Genomic DNA, 21,023 nt, shown 5'->3' with positions numbered 1-21,023 from the left:
CACGTGGACAAAGTGCTGGGGCAGGAAAGTATAACCTCTGGGTTGCAGAGATGTCTAACTTGGTCAGAGCACAAGTCACATATTTTGGGAGAGACTTTTGGGGAGGGAGTCTGTGTTAGAGAACTAAGACTAGAATCTACATACACAAAATAGCTGTGGAAGAAACTGATGACAGTGGCTGCCCCCGGGAAGTGGACCCAGGTGACTGGGAGACAGAATTGGGAGAAGACTAACTTTTACTCTGTGCTTCCTTTTGAATATTTTTAATTTTGTATGTATTCAGATGAACAAAAGTTAAATAAAAAGTTTGTTCGCAATGGAACTGGGCAGACGGGAGAGCCCAGTGTTGTTTGTTATGGAGGATGATTCTTCCCGCATCCCCTGCCTAGAACCCCATCCCACCTGGCACATGGTGGGTTTCGATAGTTACTTTTTTAAGGAATGAATTCCCTAGGGAGTCCTCCTAAGAAAAATTATTAAATGATGCATAGATATGTTACCTTGAAAATAAAAAGGCCTTTCAAAGTGAGAGGCAATAAGCATTTATTTGAGATCAATAAGAACGGCCGTTCAGAACGCACTGATTCAGGAGAAGCCAGACAGTGTTCCAACGAGGAGACAAAGGCCAGGGGTATTTGTGAGCGGGGGGAGGTGAGCAGCTACATCGATAGAGGGCAGGCATGTCTACTGGGGCAGATAACACAAGATAGTGCTGTTAATTCTAAACATGTCTTCAAATCTCAGGCCGGTGGTCATAAAAACTGTTTTCTTGTTATCTCTGCAAACAGTTCTGTGGGACTCAATGCTGCCCTCGGCCCAGCCCCAAGGTTATTTTGCCCTGTTTTAACGTTCCAAAGATTTGAAGCATAAGCTGTGCAAGGCAGTTCTGGCAGGGCAGCCCCGGCGCCATGTAAAGTGGCTCCATCTACATGTTTATTAACAGTGGGAATGGTGCAGGCAGGGCCAGGTGCCTGATGACAGCTGCCAGCAGGGAAGGAGGTGGGGGAGGGAAGGTGGAACGCCAACACACTGAGAGAGACAGTAAGAAGTTGGGGCCCACTCTGGACGAGTGAGGACTGAAGGCTTTGTCCACTCTGTCCCCTCAGTGACCCCACCTGAACTTGCAGAGGGTGACATCTGGGCCACTGGAGTGGTGAACTAGACATCAGAAGACCACTTAGCAGCTGTGTGCCTTGGAGAACCCACTTAACTTCTCGGAGACGCAGATCCCCGCTTATAAAACACAGACTCCTAGTCCCCGGCTCCCCACTTTGTTCTGACCACCCAGTCTAAAGCGGAGACCCCTCCCCGGGCCCACTTCGTTTTCTTTACCGGGTCCCAGGCTATGTTTTCCCCCCAGGACGCTCACTCTTTAAGTTGAGGAGCAGCCATCCCGGGTTGTCTGAGACTGAGAGGCCCCAGCACCATGGGACTTTCGGTTTTAAATCCGGGACAGTTCCAAGCAGACAGCTGTGCAATCACGGTTTTCCTAAGGTTGCCTCCTGTGTTTCCTTGGGTACTGCCTAGCTCCTGACCCGCCGGTCGGCTCTCTGAGGGGAGAGATTTCCTGCGTTCTCACGACTGTGTTTCTATCATGGGGTGGGATGGCGGAGTGGACAGGGAGGGGCATAGAGGGGCGTATGCTGCCTTGGGGTGTTTCAGGGACTGTGGGTAACACCCTTCTTTTATTGGCTTCAGACCCACTCCTCTGAGCTCAGTTCCCTTTTCATTACGAGGTGGCAATTTCCTGTCCATTCACCCAAGCCCACACCTTGATGGAAGCCCAGGACTTTGTACACCTGCCCAGCAGAGAGAAGGCAGGAGAGACTTTGGTTCAAGGGGAAGGTGTAGACGGTTCCCACTGGGGCCTTTGCTGGGGTGGGTGGAGCACAGGTCCAGTCCCATAGGTGAGCTCACCTGCCAGTCCAGCTGAGGGGCGGGGTGTGGCGGCCAGGCTCAGCAGAGGTGGACAGGAAGGGGAAACGACAGGGACAGAAGACTGGCCTGGCCGGGGGCTGTTGTAGCTTCAAACAGTCAGCCCAGACCTGTCTGGGTTCCGCCAGTTCCAGGCTGGGCTGGAGGCAGAGCACAAGCAAGACGATGGTGCGGACACCGTGGCCCGGGCTGTGGACACTCTGTGCAGGTGAGTGGGCTCCGGCCAGCGCCGGGTGGTGGGCAAGACGTGGGCGCTCAGCTCTGTCCCCCAGAGCGTTTCCAGGGAGGGCCCCCAGGGACAGCTTTGCTCCTGCTGGGCGGAAGGACACATTGTGTGTCCAGTCTAGCGCCCAGAATCAGCATGTTTTTATTCGCATTATTAGTAAATGAAATTCCAGCCTCTGTCGGGAATGAAGAATTCATAAATTCTCAAGACCGTATTTTCTGATCCCAAATCAGAGCATCGGATCAGACACAGGATCTGACAACTGGGGCGAAGCATTTGAAATTGAGTTTGTCCTGGAAAATCAGGATGGATGTACCTACGTATGTTCCGCCTTAGGATTTTCACCCCTGCCTTAAAACCAGAGAGAGAAGCAATGGTCAGAGGGTTACATCCGTATCACATAGAGGAAAGCTGAGGCAGAAAGACAATTCTTACCCCGTGTCATTCCCAGAGCAGGAGAAGACGTAATCCTTCAGTAAATATACCAGGCTGGCCCTTTCCAAAGGCCCAAGCTCCTCAGCCTTTGACGCTCTAGTCACTGAAAACTCGGGAGACGGGCAATCCCCAAAACAGAAATCAGAGAGTCGTCGAAATACAGCTGAATCCAAAGCAGGCACTAAATAGCCAAGTCGCTGTGTGAGACCCACGGAGCTTCTCGGGCTAGGACGGAAGGCTTGCCTTAGGTCCTGAGAACGGGCAAGGGACGCTGGGTGATGGGGCTGGGAATTTTAGAAGTGCATTTAGTTCAGCGTATTTGGCAACACTGAGAACCTCACCAGCTTACAGTTTAGAAGCTATGGCAGGCTCCAGGGATCTGGGAAGAGAGGAGGGGAGGTGAAGGGTTATACCAGGAAACGCGGGAGTCCCTAGCTTTGGGACGGAAACTAAGGAGGCTCTGGTTAGAGCTCACTTTTCAACTTGCACAGGCAAGCGCCGGCCACGGGCCTGCCCACCTGGGCGGTTCTCCCAGGCCCCCAGGCTCCCCCACCTCCCCCATCTCTCAAAGCCTGGCGTGGGGCCCTTGGGTGGAAGGCAGCCTTGTGCTGGGGAAGGGCTTGGAAATAGAGCTGGCAAAGGTTGATTCACTCAGGCTGCCTCAAACCCATCAGGTGGTCCATCAGTCATGGCAGAGGGGCCCTTGTCACGAGGTGAGAGGGCCTGGTGGGCTCATTCCTTCATCCAAACAGCTCTTTACTGAGCATATAGTTTGTGCAGGCAGCCAGGAGTGAGGGTCTGGAATGCTTGCAATAGTGAGGGAACCTGTGTCAGTCATCTGGGGCCTGATCCAGATGGGAATGGGGAGGGAGGCTGAGAGGAAGCGACCATCCTGCACGTGGGGGAGAGGGCAGGCTACTGATGCCTCCCACGCCGCCTGCCTCCCCCACATCTGCATTTGTAGTCTAGCTGCAACCCATGCATGAATAAAAAGAAGGGATTTGGGTTTAGGAAAGAAAAACCCCAAACAAAATGCTCATCCAGCTTAGAATGAAAAGTGGCCTCAATTTTGCATTGCCTGGAGGGGTACAGTTTGCCTCCTCCTGTGAGAAGGCACGTGACCCCTGGGTGAACTCAGCCAGTGGAATCAGTTCCTGGGTCTGTGTTCAGATACACAGGCAGTGTGTCTTCTGCCCCCACCCCCAGCCCCCCAGCCCAGGTCCACCTTTGCCTCTACACCTTAGAGGAAGGGGCTGGAGCAGAGGGCTGGAGGAACCCAGCTCGGTGGCCAGCTCAGGGTGTGCAGTTTGCCAAGTGGAAACATTTGGGGGAGAGACAGCCATTGCCACGTGCAAGTGAGCAATGACAACCCTCAAAGGTCAGACCTCAGAGCAATCGGTGGCCCTGCCACATGGCTCAGGAGAGGGAAGCTGCCAGAGGAAAAAGCAGGGAAGCTGGGGAGGGCTTCCGGGAAAAGGTGGTGCTTGAGTTGGGTTCCAGAGGACCTACCACCTTCGCCCTTCTTCCTTTCTCCATCTGAACTTGCCCAGAAATGACTTAGGTTTTGCTGATGTCCTGGGCAGAGCCACACCGAGCTGATGAGAATAGGCCCGGGACCCATCGGACTTTGGGGCGGCAGAAGCTATCACAGGAGGTTATGGGGAGGGGACACACACAGAAAGCAGCCCCTCAGAGAATCGCAAACCCACGCTGAAACCGACTAAATGCCAGCCTGACAATTCTAAACGACGGCAGTGACAAAGTACTTCTCCCTCCTAGGGCACATGCTCTCCCTCTCCTAAGACGCACGCCAGCCCTCACAGGTACTGGTGGGGGCAGCCCTCATCCTTAACCACCTTTATCGCAGGCCTGTCGTTCATGTCGACGAACCTCTGTTCCCTAATCTGTGACGTGGACAGGATAACCCGTAATGCGTAAAAAAGCACGTTGTCCCTCCCAGAGGTTATGAATGGCAAATAAGCTTGGAGATGGAAAGACCTTGGCAGAGGACCTGGCACAGAGCAAGCTTCGGTAAATGCCAGTTATGGTTGTGGTGGTTGCTATTATTAGTGTGGGCAGGTGTACATTAGGGGAAATTAACCAGGCAGCCGTGTGTCAAGAAAGAGAGGCAGAGTCACTGTGGACAAACCCAAAGTTGTCACCCCTCCCAGTGGCTGCCAGAAAACAAACGCTCCAACTTGTGCACAAAACCAAGGCGTTTCCACTCCAGGAATTTTTTCGGCCATGAGACTCCATGCAAGACTCGATGTGACAGAAGGTCCAGCTATAGGAACTGAGACTCCTAAAGAGAACCCACCAGGGGAAAAAGTCCCTGAGCAGCTCTGCCTGAGTCACTCAGCTCTTTGAAGATGTCACAAAAGCCCCACCTTCCAAGAACTAGAGGAAATTTCCTTGAAGCCTAAATTAGAAACACTTAGGAAAATATTGCTTTACCTAGAGAAATAAAGGAACCCATCCTCCCAAAATATACCAGATGAGAAAATACATTTTTTTCTCCCCCCATCTATATAAATTTCAGTAAAGCCTTGGATGCTTGATTCGTGGTGGGGTTTTGTTGGGAACAACGTTTTCAGGTTCCTGGCCTTTTGAGGCTCTCAGGTTGCTTTCAAATCCTTCGCTGGGGGTCTTGGTCAGAGCCAACATCCTCAGGAGGGTAGCTTTCGCTAACTGCCTCACGCTGCCCACTCTGAGATGCCAGGTTCCTGTTAGTCACCCGGGCGCTGGAGCTCCCTGGGCCCTGCCCGGTCAGAGGGCGGCAGGTCTGAGTCAGCGCCACTCGCATGGCTCAGCACCAGGCACTGACCTGGCCCCAGCTGTGAGCCTAGGGCTCAGCCCGAGATGTGCCCATCTAATGGAAAGCAGATAAGAGAGTGTGTGGGCCCTGAGCGTGGTATGAGCCTGCCGGTGCACTGCAAGACTGGCAACCCGGACCCCCTCTGCTCTGAGGCTGGGAGCCCTGAAGGCACTCCTGTCCCCAGGGCCTGGCTCCCGCTTGACGCCTGGGCAAACCCCACCGGAGCCTGAACACAAGTCAGAGCCAGTGTTCGCAGGGAGGGCTCCTGTGCCTGGGGAAATATGCTGTCTGCCTGCACAGATGCGATCCATCGGGAGGAAAATGGCCCCGAGCTGGCCCAGCCTCAGGGGAAGGATGTAATGACTGGTTAGCCTGAGACGGGAAGACGGTGCTTTGGGGCAGTGGCTAGCGGCCCTGGCTGCCCACTGAATCACGGGAGTGAAAGTACAGCCAGCCAGGCGGCCCCAGAGCCTGAGAAACTGAATCCTGAGGGGTGGGACCTGGGTGCCTCTGATTTCGAAAGCTCCCCAGGCAGCGCGGGTGTGCACTGGAGGCTTAGATCTCCATCCTGGAACCTGAGGAAGTCCCCTGTTCCGGGCTGGTACTGGGCCTGTGACCTGCAGCTCAGCTGTGCCCTATTGGCCTGCTCCCGAGTCCCTGGAACTGGGATGGCTGGTCCTCTGCCTTAAAGAGCGAGAGTGCCGTGGGGAACACAACCTGGGACGTGGTACAAGGCAGGGCAAGGGGCCCCCCACTTCTGGCCACACTGGCAGTGACATGACTCCAGAATTGCTCCGTGGAGAGTCTTGGGGCTGGAGTGGGGGGCAGATGGCAGGATTTGTCCCAAACTGCCCTGGAGGAATAGCACCGTTTGTACTTGGCCTGGACGTGTGTTTGGGGTCATAGTGGGAGGCTCAGGATAGCACATGGGGGGTCACACACCCCAAAACCAGCCGCTTGGCTCCGTCGCTACACACTGGCTTGTGTCAGTTCCTCCCAGGCCCCAAGCCCTGCACAGCACTCTTCCCTCTCCCACTGCCTCCTGGCTCACTCCTCATCCCCCAAAGGCCCTTCCTCGGGACACCCTCTCCTCACCCCTCGGACCTCTGTTACACCCTGTCGTCGAATGTGTAACACTTGTAACTATGGAGGTTTTGCTTACATTTATCTGTGATCATTTATTTACTACCGTTTGACTCACTCAAAGGACCAAACGCCAGGGGAGCAGGAAGCGTGTCTGTCTCTGCTGGTCACTCCCTACCCGTCTCGCCCGGCGCCTGGAACACGGGCGCCCAGCAGCCATGTGCTGGGGGCGTCAGCGAGTGAGGGCCACCCTTGAACCTCGCCAGGCAGCTGGTTTGCGTTCAGGGTCTCCTCGCCTGCCTTTCCTCCCTCCCCTCTTTCCCCAGGCTTCTCTCCAAGCGCCAATTTCCTCATCTCATTTGCTTCCATCAAAATGTACCCACCCTGCGTCTCCTTCTGGGGTTCGATGGAGAAGAGGGACTAATTACACGTTAAAGGAAGGGGGTGTCTCCCCCCCGCCCCAGACATCACTTGCATTTTAGAAGCACCAGCGCCTTCCCTCAGTGCTGGGAATTCCAGCAGTGGAGGGGACATTTGACGTGGAGGTGAAGTTTAGCCCAGGTCGGCAGCGCTCAGGTTTCATCCGTGCCTCCCCTCTGCCAGCTGAGCTTGTCTCTGTACTCAGAACACCTGCCCAGGGCAGCACCTGTCACACTTGGACCCTGCCTTCTTCCTGCGGTGCCTCCCTCCCCTCAGCCACCCAGTGACCTTTGCACTGCCCTCTTGTTTTCTGTCCCGTGAGTCAGGGATGCTATAAACGCCCAGCAGAACATGGCAACAGATGGATGTCCCCACTCGGACTGTCACAAAGGTCACTGGGAGAGAAGCATAAAACGTGGAGGGCAGGGCCCCATCAGGACTCCCTGCCACACATCTGCCCACCGACTTATTTCTGTCTGCACTCATGGGAACCGACGACACTGGCTGAGAGCGAGGCTGGTCCTCCAGCGACCGCCCCGAGCCCTCCTCCCCTCATCTCCCCACAGGCTGGGGCCCTGCTCCATCTGGCTTCTCAGTCTCTTCCTTCCAGAAGCTCCTTCCCTACAACCTACAAGTGCACTCAAGTCTCTCCATTTTCCAACCCAGAGGGGACTAGAGGAGCCTTCTCAGGAGCCTCGGTCACCCTCTGGGTCCACTCTCTCATCTCTGGGTGTTAGGTGAGCTCCTTGACAAGGCGGATTGCCTTGCTATCTCCACTTGCTCACTTTCTGGCTGACTTATAAAACTAACACGGCTTTCTGGTTACGAGAGTACCGCACGCTTGTTGCAGAACATTTGGAAGCTGAAAATGCACAAAGAAGAAACCCAAAGTTGCCCCCATGATCTCAGAATCCAGAGACAACTTATTAATCCTGCATTTGGGTGCATTTTCTTCCAGAATTTGCTTTCTCTCTATGATGATGTAGAAGTGGGTTCCGTTGTGTACATAGTTTTGCTTTAGCGCCTCATATACACAAGTTTAACCTTGTGAATTAAATCCCTTGGGGACTATTTCAAGTCCCACCCCCTCTGAAAGCCTTTCCCTTACAATCCTTCTGGTCCACATACAGCCCCTGCCCTCTCCACCCCACCCCGCAACACTTCACTCAACACTTGCACTTAACCATGAATTAGGCTCCATTGTGATGCTGGCTGACAGTGACCTCTAACTGCTTCCAGGACAGGACTGTGGTGTGAACCACTCAATCAACACGGTTCGTATTAGCACCTAGGTCTGTGTAGACACCATGTGTAGGGGGAGGGGGGAACTGGCAAGTAGTGGGTACAAGAGAAGTGGGAGACATGGACCCTACTGGAAGGAGCTCGCTCTCTGGTGAGGGAAGGAGGCCTGCACACGTGGACACAGGTCAACATGAGAATTCTGTGTGCGTGGGATAGACACCGCCTGAAATGATTCAGGAAAGCCAGCAAAGAAAATGAAAACTTGATAAGATATATGCACCCCTATGTTCGTCGCGGCATTATTTACAGCAGCTAAGATACGGGAGCAACCTGGGTGTCCATCAGCTCTCAATACATGGATAAAGACGTGGTCCATATATACAATGGAATATTATTCAGCCATAAAAAAGAATGCTATCTTGCCATTTGTGACCACATGGATGGACCTAGAGGGCATTACGCGAAGTGAAATAAGTCAGACAGAGAGAGACAAATATTATATGATTTCACTTATTTGTGGAATCTAAAAACACAAAACAAACAACACAAAACTAAAACAAACTCATAGAGACAGAGACCAAAGGGATGGTTGCTAGAGGGGCGGGTGTGGGGGACAGATGAAAAGGGAAAGAGGAATATAGTCAATAATATTGTGATTAAGTCTGCACGGTAACAGATGGCTACTAGACATATCGTGGTGATCACATCACAAGGTATGTAAATGTTGAATTGCTACGCTGTACACCTGAAACTAGTACAACATTGCATGTCAACTGTACTTTAAGATGATGATAGATAGATAGATAGATAGATAGATAGATAGATAGATAGATAGATAGACAGATAAAAGGAATGCCAGCACCGTAAGGGTTGGGATGGTCCCCACGGGCTCCCGGAGGAGGCAGGCATGAACACACCTGCGTTCGTTTTCCTGGTGCCTTGCACTAAACCAGGGCCTTAGGGAAAAGTCATTGAATCAATCGGAATTTACAGATTCCTAAAGATTCATGTTGAACAAACGGTTCAACAAACATTCATTGATTTCACACCCCCTCCTCCTGCCTCTGGATCCCTCCTACCCGCAGCTGCCAGCGGGAGAGCCTACAGAGGCCATTTCCACCGGGAGAGATGGGACCAAGCAGCTTGCAGGTGGGAAGGGTCCCCCCTCTCTCCAGAGACCAGCACTTTCTCAACCCCAGAGCATGTGTCTACTCCTGGGGCAGGCAGAGTCCCTTCTGGCCTCCCTAAGAACATGGTTTCTCTGAGCAAATGCATTTTCCTAAGTGGAGGCATTACTGCCAGTTTCCCAAGGGTTCCCATAATGTGCTGTGTATGCCTCAAGCAGCCAGTTCCATCAAGCATTTCATTATCTTCTGTGGATGTATTACTTTCCGGTTAGCTCTCAAGAGACAGTTTATTATCTTCTTAACAAACCTTAATTATTTACAAGCAATCATCGAGGCTTCAAGCTGGGTCTCCACGCCCCAGCCCCTTAGGGAGGTCAAATGACCTCTCCCACTTGCATCCGGGGCACTCGGCTTCCCCTGGCTGGGGCTCCTTGAGGCTCCTTTACTGGATTTTTTGGCATTTCCCAGCAATCTGTGGGATATAGGGCCTCTGACCAAGTGTCTCTGCTTGTAAATCCTACCCGTGTTTTAAGCTTGAATTCTCTACACCTCACACACTTGCTGTCAAAGAGCACGTGTGGGCCCTCTGATGTGTGAGGCACTTTGTTGAGCCCTGGGGATGTGACGATGAAGAAAACACGGCATAGCAGAGGAGGGAGACATGACACTAGAGAAGGCTGGTGAGGTTCGTGTTTACGTGCCGGGGCAAAGCGTGTGTGTGCTGGACATGTCAAGTCCTTCTATCCTCACAACAGCCTGAGTCAGATAATATTATCATCCTCATTTTATAGTTGAGCAAGCTGAGGCACAGAGAAGTCATTAAGTTGCCCTAGGTCACACAGCTAGGAAAATTAAGAATGAGGGTGCCAGCCTCGGCCGTTTGGCTCCAGCATTTGTGCTCTTGGCCACCCTGTCATACCGTGTGATCAAGTTTCATGAGACAGAAGCACTAGAAGGCAGGGAGTCCTGGTAGCAGGTGTAACCCACTCTGCTTGGGCGAGTTTGGACATTTTGTCTAAGACAACGTCGGTGCTAAAAGCGCTTCTGAACTATTAGTAAGTAGCACTTCATGGTGAATTAGCTTATCAGATGGATGCATCAGTGAGAAGAACGGAGCAGAAGGGAGTGAGGAGGGCTCACAGGGCTGCGACTGCCAGGCTGGGGGCTTGGGTTCTGGGCAACTGGGAAGCAGATGCCCAACACAGACCTGTACAAGGAAGCAGAAAGGCTGGTGATTGGAAAGCTCTAGATAGCTCTAGAATTTCTCCACTTGCTCGTTTTCTAATCACGGATTAGATGTGCCACCCGGGGCTCCTGTCTCACCCCCTGAGCAAGGATGCAAAGATCCCACAGAGGAGAAAACCAGGGCTGCAGAGGGAATCATTGAACTTATGGCAAAAGTCAAGAGGAACTGGGCTGGTTTCTGACGGAGCTGCCAAAACTGCTGGTTACAAACGTCAGAAGTCTGAGTGTGTGGTGGGAACTTAGTAGGAAGAAGTCTCGCCCCATGACTTTGTCGCCGGCATCGTCAGAACAGGAGGACACAGTCTGAATCCAGGAAGGATCCCCAGTGATGGCTGTGGGCACGAGGGTCTTAGAGACGCAGTGAATTCCATCTAGGATTATGGAAAACGCGTGTTCCCTGGGGCACAGGACCCACCTTCCAAGGTCCTTCTCAGGTTTACAGACCTCAACTGACACTGCTCTACCTTTGTTCACGGCGTTTCCCCCTTTGTGAGTGAGCTCTTACTCACCCATTCATTTCAGCCTTTCCCCTCACGAATCTCTTAGCAAGATAACTTTAAGGTCACTGTCATAACGATCTCTAAAACTGATCTATTCTTTAGTTACAACCATTAGCAATGACTATTCCTGTCTGAGAGTTCGCCCAGGGTGACAGTGGATGGTTATCTCTTGCGATTAACTCCTTACCAAGGATGGGCCTCAAGAACAGTCCATGGGACGAGAAAGCAGAAGTGATTCAATACGACAAAGGCTTTACCATAGTAACTGACAGCTACTGAGCACTGATTATGGGTTAGCACCCATTCCCAACAAAGACTACATTCAGGTCAATCTTCACTCAACCCATTTTTCCAGCGAGACCGCAGGTACTGAGAGCACAAGTGAACTGCTCAGCATGAGGCATTGAGTCCGTTAAGGAGCTGGAACGCTAAGCGGTGCATTCTGGTTGCAGAGCCGGTGCCTTTAAACTCCACGCCACGTTACTTCCTGAAATGGCCACAGAGAAGTTGTGCGCTAATGTGGCGTCGTACAGATATGGAATGAAAGTATCCAAGGGACATTTCTGAATTAGAAGAGAGGTGGGAGAGAAAAAGGACGGGTGGTGGGAGGTGGGGCTGAGGCTCAAGGCCGGGCGCCAGCCACTAGACAATGGCCTGAACTGGTCTGTGATGCTGCAGGATGGGGGTGGGGTGGACCGAGGTCCACCTGTTGGTTTTCACCCCAAACTAGGAGAACAGCTGGTGTGCCGTGGCCAGGATGGCAGTTGTAGTGTCTCGCTGTGGTGGGAGGAGGAAAGGTGTCACTGAGCACGCCCTCAGGGGTCCCGAGGGCAACGAGCAGGTATGCCCATGTCATTTACTTCTCCCTCCCACTTCCCACTTTCCTTCCAGTCTGGGCGACTGTCAACGCCATCTCTGTGGAAACCCCACAGGAAGTGCTTCGGGCTGCTCGGGGAAAGAGTGTCACCCTTCCGTGCCACTACCAGACTTCTTCCTCCGAACGAGACGGAGTTGTCAAATGGGAAAAGCTTCTCAGGAGTCACACGGTAAGGGTCTTTAAAAAGTCGGGGGCATCGTGGAAAGGCGCACAGCTAGGAAGTGACTGAATGGGGGTTTGCTTTGATCTTAGTACCATGTTGTGTTTGGTGAATGATGCGTGTATCCATGAATAAATAAACTCCAAAGGCAAGAATTCATTAAATGAAGTGGCTTGGAAGCCACGGGTGGCTGCCTAGCACAATGCCTGGCACATAGTAGGTGCTCAGTAAATACTGGTTGAGTCAATGGGTGAGCCTGGACAATGGAGTGAAATGGGGTGGGTAAGAGAGATGCCGGGGGCACAGGGGGAGTGTGGTGGGGTCTGAGAAGAGCCCACTGAGCCACAGGTGCTCCTGCGGTGTGCGCTGCCTCCTGGCCCAGTCGTTTGATACTTTCATTAAGTGAATGTGCACATTGTACGATGGGCACCGCATACGAGGGCTGTTTGTCTCAGGGGTTGGTGTATCAGCGCCCCTGGGCTGGAGCTGGGGGACGGGGGTGGTCAGGACGGGCTGGGAGAAGCTGTGCCAGGGCCTCAGGGGGAATACCAAGTGGCCTTTCTCCTTCCTCCCAGGAAAGTGTGTTCATCTGGACATTTTCGACCCAAAGCTCCATCCAAGGTGACCTTTTTAAGGGCCGGGTCAACATTTCGGACAAGGTAGAGCAGTCAGACGCCTCCCTCACCATCGACCAGCTGACCATGGATGACAACGGCACGTATGAGTGTTCCCTCACGCTGATGACAGATCTGGTCGGCACCTCCAACTCACGCGTCCGCCTCTTGGTCCTCGGTGAGTGTCTCCATCTCCCTCCTGGGAGGCAGGAAGCAGGTGAGGCAGGGAGGGGATGCAAGGAGGAGAAGCACCTGGTGGTAGGATAAAGCCAGAGGCAGCAAAGCCTGACCAGGAAGTAAGACTCCTCCCCCGGCCCTGTCTGTCTCAGGGCAGGAGCACCACGCTTCCTACTGGAACAGAAGACTACTTTGGGTTCTCCCGGCATGGCAGACAGTTCCCTGGGGAAGAGGAGAAGGCCCATGCGGAATGTCCCTGGGAATCAGCCCGGGAGACCCTGTCCCTGTTGTCCAGTGCACTTCCTGGGCAACTGTCCCCTTTTTCATGCCGAACTTATTAAGGAGAAGAAATGGGAAACCCTAGGTCCTGTTGGAAAGATGCTCGCTGTGCCTGACTTTGATGCTGAGGGCCAGTCGTGACCCTTCCAGGTAGCGCGTCTTTCCCTGTCGTCAATTCAGCAATCAGCAGAAAGCTCTCACATCACCATCTCCTACCCCTAGACCCCAACAACGTGCCGTCGATCAGGTTCTACTGCCTTTGAAGTCCGAACCAAGATACAACATGCTTTTCACACAAATAACTTCTTATTGGAGTTTATAGTTTGGGAAGGTTCTGAACAATCCCCTATCTTAGTATCTCCGTTTTGTAAATGAGGCTCAGAGAAAGGAGGCACCTGGCTCTGGGACCTGGCCGAGCCCCAGAGGGACCGGCCGTCCCCCAGCCTCTGGCGCCCCCTGGCGCCCGCGTAGGGAGTCGCAGGCTCTGCTAAGGCCTCCAGCCATCGTGTCCCCTGCTCCCTCCCTGTCACTCCACTGGCAATAAATTTTCAGTCCTCCAAGGCAGGTCCTCTTGCCTTGTCATCATCCAATGGCGCGTCTTTTGTCCCCACTGCAGTGTCAGGCATACAGTAGGTGCCCAATGAGGTCTGTACCTTAACACTGCCGAGGTGCTGAGTGGGAGGCACCAGCGTAAGGTCTTCAGGAATTCCGAGAGGGCCGGGTAGGATGTGACTTGTGGGGGCTGTCGGTTTTTGTACCCTCCTTTCTGTGGGCTGCCCTGTCCTAATCTGCTTGTCTGCCCCTTTCATCCCTTTGGTCCTCACTCCCCCCCACGCCCAGTACACACCTCTGCTGCTGCCAGGGGCATCCACCCTCTTCCAGTCTCTCAGCGCAATTGCATTTTATCAGCAAAGCCCAGAAAGAGGGGAATGCTTAACCCAAAGAGAACGTCCCCGAGAAGTTCAAGCTGGCGGGCTTTAGAGAGAGGGCCTTCCAGCTAACCCCGGGGTGGGCCAACTGTGGCCAGGTCCACCCACAGCCTGCTTTGATGTGACCTGCAAGCTAAGGATGGCTTTTCCATTTGTACAGGGTTATTACAAAAGCAGAAGCAGTGACAGAGACCACGGCAAAGTCTAACATGTTACCATTTGGCCCTTTACAGGAAAAGTCCGTGGGCCCCTCATTTGACAGGTGGGAACAGTGAGAGGCTGAAGGATTCATGTCAAGTAGCACAGATGAGTCACTGTCAGAGGGCGCTTCTATGGGCTGGTGACAAGAGCTGTGGATCTGGGGTGAAAAGACGGGGCCCAGTCCCAGCTCTGCCTGGACCGCTGCCAAGCCTTCCCCTGGGTCTCACTCCCCCATCTTTACAGTGGTGATGACTAAACTGGCCGTGAGAAAGGATGCCTCCCACTGCACATGCCGCTTCTCTGTGACGGCGACAGGCCACTGAGGGGAGATTTTGGGGGGACTGATCCCGGACCATGACTTCTCACCTCGAGGCTATGAATTTCTCTGCCTGTGAACAAACAAGGCAGCATGTGTGTGTGGGGGGGTGGGGTGGGAGTGGCTGTCACCAAGCCCCACCTGATGCATGCCTTCTCTTTGGCCCCTCCCCGCACAGTGCCACCCTCCAAACCAGACTGCGGCATCGTGGGGGACACCGTGATTGGGAACAACATCCAGCTGACCTGCCAATCAAAGGAGGGCTCCCCGGCCCCTCAGTACAGCTGGAAGAGCTATGACCTCCTGCACCAGGAGCGGGCAGGCGCTCCAGGTAACAGGGGCCCCAGGGAGGGTGGGGCCACCACATCAAGATGCAGCTGATTGGCCAGGGCTGCCAGGGGAGACCCTGGGGCTGACCAGTCATGTCTCCCTGAAGGCTGTCCCTTTCTCTCAACCTGCAGTCCACGGTGCGATATCTTAAATCACCTCTTTAAGCACTGTTTTCTCATAATAATACCTGCCTACCTACCACCTACCTCATAGGTTATTGTGAGAAATGAAAATGATTTCACCTGAAGAACGTAGAGGAACCACATGCTAAGTGGTTTTCCTTAGTCCCCATAAGTCAATTCTCTGAAACAAGCATGTGGGTGGGGTTTTGGTTTGGATTACGACCGTGTCCTAAAGTATACATTTGAGACCCCAAGTTTAATTCTATGGCTCCACTCAAGGGTGGGAATTTCCTGTTCCCATTCTCTCTTCAGGCCAGTCTGTCTCAGACTCCCCTGAACCCCACTTCCCCAAACGCGCACCCTTTTCTGGCCACATCCCACCACCCACCAAGGCTGCTATGAGGGCCCCACGTTCTCTGGGTCGCAGGGATGGGGATGGAAGGTTCACTCACAGTTGCCAGGAGATCACTTTTGTCCTGGGCAGCTTGGTATTCGACTTTTCGGTCAGGAAACAAACTTAAAAAAACAAAAAACACCCTATGTAGATATTCTACTGTCATCATGTTGGGCCCACGGGACAAAATGAAGGGAGTACACTCACCGCTGATCTGCCTGTATCTCCACACCCAGGGACAGTCACCCAAGGACTGAGGGACCGAGATGCAATGGCCAGACGCCTTGACCAGCGAGAAGGACCAGCTCTCGCCCGTCGTCCTCAGTGGTGCGTCTTCTCTGAGGGCAGGACAGCTGTTAAGAGGAAACCTTAGCTCCTTCTAAATTTAGCAGCTGGCCCCAGCCCACAGGCAGATCTCGGAGGAAGGAATGCAGGGCGGCTCAGGACCCAGACCCAAAGCGGGGCCCACTTAACTCTTTCCCTCCGGGCTGATTCACTGAGCTGAGCAGCCCAGCTGGGAGAAGTTCACGCTTTGTAGAGGGAGAGACCTCAAGGAAAGCTTTTCTTGGGCTCCCTCTCCACACTGTGCAGCGTGGGGCTGCCTCCTCAAAGTCCTTCCAGAAGACAGTCTGAAGCCAAGAATCTAGAAGAATGAAACAACCTGTACCTCAGCCCCATGTCAGCTCGGAGGGGGCTGGAAAAACAATACCTGACATGCAGAGAGGGTGGGACCTGGGTGCCTCTGATTTCGAAAGCTCCCCAGGCAGCGCGGGTGTGCACTGGAGGCTTAGATCTCCATCCTGGAACCTGAGGAAGTCCCCTGTTCCGGGCTGGTACTGGGCCTGTGACCTGCAGCTCAGCTGTGCCCTATTGGCCTGCTCCCGAGTCCCTGGAACTGGGATGGCTGGTCCTCTGCCTTAAAGAGCGAGAGTGCCGTGGGGAACACAACCTGGGACGTGGTACAAGGCAGGGCAAGGGGCCCCCCACTTCTGGCCACACTGGCAGTGACATGACTCCAGAATTGCTCCGTAGGAGAGTCTTGGGGGCTGGAGTGGGGGGCAGATGGCAGGATTTGTCCCAAACTGCCCTGGAGGAATAGCACCGTTTGTACTTGGCCTGGACGTGTGTTTGGGGTCATAGTGGGAGGCTCAGGATAGCACATGGGGGGTCACACACCCCAAAACCAGCCGCTTGGCTCCGTCGCTACACACTGGCTTGTGTCAGTTCCTCCCAGGCCCCAAGCCCTGCACAGCACTCTTCCCTCTCCCACTGCCTCCTGGCTCACTCCTCATCCCCCAAAGGCCCTTCCTCGGGACACCCTCTCCTCACCCCTCGGACCTCTGTTACACCCTGTCGTCGAATGTGTAACACTTGTAACTATGGAGGTTTTGCTTACATTTATCTGTGATCATTTATTTACTACCGTTTGACTCACTCAAAGGACCAAACGCCAGGGGAGCAGGAAGCGTGTCTGTCTCTGCTGGTCACTCCCTACCCGTCTCGCCCGGCGCCTGGAACACGGGCGCCCAGCAGCCATGTGCTGGGGGCGTCAGCGAGTGAGGGCCACCCTTGAACCTCGCCAGGCAGCTGGTTTGCGTTCAGGGTCTCCTCGCCTGCCTTTCCTCCCTCCCCTCTTTCCCCAGGCTTCTCTCCAAGCGCCAATTTCCTCATCTCATTTGCTTCCATCAAAATGTACCCACCCTGCGTCTCCTTCTGGGGTTCGATGGAGAAGAGGGACTAATTAGGGAAATGGACTGTCCTGCACGTTAAAGGAAGGGGGTGTCTCCCCCCCGCCCCAGACATCACTTGCATTTTAGAAGCACCAGCACCTTCCCTCAGTGCTGGGAATTCCAGCAGTGGAGGGGACATTTGACGTGGAGGTGAAGTTTAGCCCAGGTCGGCAGCGCTCAGGTTTCATCCGTGCCTCCCCTCTGCCAGCTGAGCTTGTCTCTGTACTCAGAACACCTGCCCAGGGCAGCACCTGTCACACTTGGACCCTGCCTTCTTCCTGCGGTGCCTCCCTCCCCTCAGCCACCCAGTGACCTTTGCACTGCTCTCTTGTTTTCTGCCCCGTGAGTCAGGGATGCTATAAACGCCCAGCAGAACATGGCAACAGACGGATGTCCCCACTCGGACTGTCACAAAGGTCACTGGGAGAGAAGCATAAAACGTGGAGGGCAGGGCCCCATCAGGACTCCCTGCCACACGTCTGCCCACCGACTTATTTCTGTCTGCACTCATGGGAACCGACGACACCGGCTGAGAGCGAGGCTGGTCCTCCAGCGACCGCCCCGATCCCTCCTCCCCTCATCTCCCCACAGGCTGGGGCCCTGCTCCATCTGGCTTCTGAAGTCTCTTCCTTCCAGAAGCTCCTTCCCTACAACCTACAAGTGCGCTCAAGTCTCTCCATTTTCCAACCCAGAGGGGACTAGAGGAGCCTTCTCAGGAGCCTCGGTCACCCTCTGGGTCCACTCTCTCATCTCTGGGTGTTAGGTGAGCTCCTTGACAAGGCGGATTGCCTTGCTATCTCCACTTGCTCACTTTCTGGCTGACTTATAAAACTAACACGGCTTTCTGGTTACGAGAGTACCGCACGCTTGTTGCAGAACATTTGGAAACTGAAAATGCACAAAGAAGAAACCCAAAGTTGCCCCCGTGATCTCAGAATCCAGAGACAACTTATTAATCCTGCATTTGGGTGCATTTTCTTCCAGAATTTGCTTTCTTTCTATGATGATGTAGAAGTGGGTTCCGTTCTGTATATAGTTTTGCTTGAGTGCCTCATATACACAAGTTTAATCTTGTGAATTAAATCCCTTGGGGACTATTTCAAGTCCCACCCCCTCTGAAAGCCTTTCCCTTACAATCCTTCTGGTCCACACACAGCCCCTGCCCTCTCCACCCCACCCCGCAACACTTCACTCAACACTTGCACTTAACCATGAATTAGGCTCCATTGTGATGCTGGCTGACAGTGACCTCTAACTGCTTCCAGGACAGGACTGTGATGTGAACCACTCAATCAACACGGTTCGTATTAGCACCTAGGTCTGTGTAGACACCATGTGTAGGGGGAGAGGGGAACTGGCAAGTAGTGGGTACAAGAGAAGTGGGAGACATGGACCCTACTGGAAGGAGCTCGCTCTCTGGTGAGGGAAGGAGGCCTGCACACGTGGACACAGGTCAACATGAGAATTCTGTGTGCGTGGGATAGACACCGCCTGAAATGATTCAGGAAAGCCAGCAAAGAAAATGAAAACTTGATAAGATATATGCACCCCTATGTTCGTCGCGGCATTATTTACAGCAGCTAAGATACGGGAGCAACCTGGGTGTCCATCAGCTCTCAATACATGGATAAAGACGTGGTCCATATATACAATGGAATATTATTCAGCCATAAAAAAAGAATGCTATCTTGCCATTTGTGACCACATGGATGGACCTAGAGGGCATTACGCGAAGTGAAATAAGTCAGACAGAGAGAGACAAATATTATATGATTTCACTTATTTGTGGAATCTAAAAAAAACAAAACAAACAACACAAAACTAGAACAAACTCATAGAGACAGAGACCAAAGGGATGGTTGCTAGAGGGGCAGGTGTGGGGGACAGATGAAAAGGGAAAGAGGAATATAGTCAATAATATTGTGATTCAGTCTGCACGGTAACAGATGGCTACTAGACATATCGTGGTGATCACATCACAAGGTATATAAATGTCGAATCGCTACGCTGTACACCTGAAACTAGTACAACATTGCATGTCAACTGTACTTTAAGATGATGATAGATAGATAGATAGACAGATAAAAGGAATGCCAGCACCGTAAGGGTTGGGATGGTCCCCACGGGCTTCGGAGGAGGCAGGCATGAACACACCTGCTCGCTTTCCTGGGCTCCTGGACCTCATTTCCCATCCTCACAAGAAATCATGGCCTTGCTGAGTTCCCACCGATGGAATATGACTGGAAGCAAAATGGCCGTTTTCAGGCCTGACCCATAAAACCCTCCTGAGAGATTCCTCACATTTCCCCCCACGTTTCCTGAGGCTGATGAGCGTGATCCCTTCAGCCGCCATTAAAATCCAGGCTTCTGAGGACAGATGGAGCCTCAGCTCCCGAATCACTGCTCAGGCCCTGCTCTGAATTCCTTCGAGTGAGAAGTCATGTCTGTTTGCTGTAGCACAGCACTGCCCTCACGACGGCACAAACCACCCCCTACCTAGCCACGCACGAAGCTCCCTCTGCCTGTCTGGGGCTGTGCTGGGGCGAGCTGGGGTACACGGAACATCTCTCAATCCAGACAGCTTTTCTAAGTGGGAATGTAATGCCGGATTTGAAGGGTCAAAGCCACAGGCTCCATGAGAACAAAGTGCCGGCCGTGAGTGGGGAGCAACCCCACCCACTCCCGGGGGGAATCCTTTGGAGCCCCAAGAGGCAGGAGCCAGCAAGACCCCAGGAGACCTGGGGGAAAGGGAAGCACGTTGAGAGGAAGTGTGAGGTCAAGTTACCTTGAGATATTCTAGTTGAGTCTTTCCTTCCCTTTTTACAGATAAGAAGATACAGACTCAAGAATTAAAGTGGATTTTCACAGAAACTCAGTGACGGAGCTAAGATGAGAAGTCACACACTCTTGCTTTAGCGGGCAATTAAGCATTCCTTTGATGTCTCATGGTTTTTCTTAAAATTTCATGAAATTTTTTCGTTCTACACCATAATATATTCTCAACGATTTTATGTGAAAGAAAAGTTTGACATTGTCATGAAATAAAGGGTCTCTCCAGGAAGGGGCAGCATGTTTACAACCCCTGAGCTCACTGCCACCTGCCCCAGGCATGGACATGCCCCAGGCCGAAAGACACAGCTTGATCACAGATCGAAATGATCTTAGTAGTAAAACAGTAAGGCCTGGTCTGGGCCTTTTCCTGTCCTGCCGCCCCACCTTCTCTCCCAGTCTGTGGTCTACACCCGAGATGCAGCCTCAATCCTCACGAATCAAGCACGGCCCTCCAGGTACACCTGTCAGCCTCCTGCCGTCCTTGGAGGTCCAGGCACAGCGTCCCTGCCTCCACGAAGCCTCCTATGCCCCTTCCAAGTCCAGTTGTTCCTGTTTCCTACCCCCCCATCCTGCTGCACCCCCCGCCGGCTGACCACACACTAGACCCCAGGCACACGAACGCTAACACTCACTGTGCCCATCGCAGGGCAGTCGGCTGGGGTGTTTGCCTGCTCTAGAAAGTATGGCACAGGAAGAGCAGGGAACGATGTTGGTTGGATGAGTGCAGTTAGGGCGGTGACTGCAGGCTCCCTGGGGCTCCCTTCTCTTCATGCTCCCCGGCCCCCCCTGGCCCAGCTGGAGGGGTGTGGACCTCAGCGCGTGCACACTTACTGGCTGGGGGAGGGGCTCCGGAGGTACCGGGCCTGCACGGCCCTCACATCTGCTTCGTCCTCTTCACCTGGGACCACCTGCTCCTCGTCCGGGTCCCCACCAGTCGCCATGACAGCCGGCCCCGTCAGCCTCTGTACATTTGGCAAGAAAAAGGCGGGTAAGGCATCTGGTGCCGGAGGTTGGGGGGGGAAGGGTGTGTCAGT

At 53.4% G+C, this 21,023-nt stretch overlaps 1 protein-coding gene across 1 annotated transcript; it reads left to right on the top strand.

Moving 5' to 3' along the window:
• The first annotated feature begins 1,842 nt into the window (after nucleotides 1-1,842).
• GPA33 (glycoprotein A33) lies at nucleotides 1,843-15,605 on the top strand. Its single transcript, XM_074322233.1, has 4 exons — nucleotides 1,843-2,143; nucleotides 11,920-12,074; nucleotides 12,641-12,857; nucleotides 14,760-15,605. Exons 1-4 carry the CDS (start codon nucleotides 2,101-2,103, stop codon nucleotides 14,960-14,962), a joined length of 618 nt encoding a protein of 205 aa, XP_074178334.1. The 5' UTR covers nucleotides 1,843-2,100; the 3' UTR covers nucleotides 14,963-15,605.
• The last annotated feature ends 5,418 nt before the right edge of the window (nucleotides 15,606-21,023 follow it).

This window comes from Rhinolophus sinicus, linkage group LG17, assembly GCF_036562045.2.
Source record: "Rhinolophus sinicus isolate RSC01 linkage group LG17, ASM3656204v1, whole genome shotgun sequence".
In the NCBI taxonomy this organism is placed as follows: Eukaryota; Metazoa; Chordata; class Mammalia; order Chiroptera; family Rhinolophidae; genus Rhinolophus; species Rhinolophus sinicus.
The sequence above is the reverse complement of the archived record's forward strand: the minus strand, read 5'-3'. Positions and strand labels throughout refer to the sequence as shown.

Bases quoted from the DNA above. Each gene is read 5' to 3' on its own strand.
- GPA33 (XM_074322233.1), top strand. From the start codon at position 2,101: ATGGTGCGGACACCGTGGCCCGGGCTGTGGACACTCTGTGCAG. The intron at 2,144-11,919 runs GTGAGTGGGCTC...CTTTCCTTCCAG, and splicing joins GCTGTGGACACTCTGTGCAG to TCTGGGCGACTGTCAACGCC. The intron at 12,075-12,640 runs GTAAGGGTCTTT...CCTTCCTCCCAG, and splicing joins AGCTTCTCAGGAGTCACACG to GAAAGTGTGTTCATCTGGAC.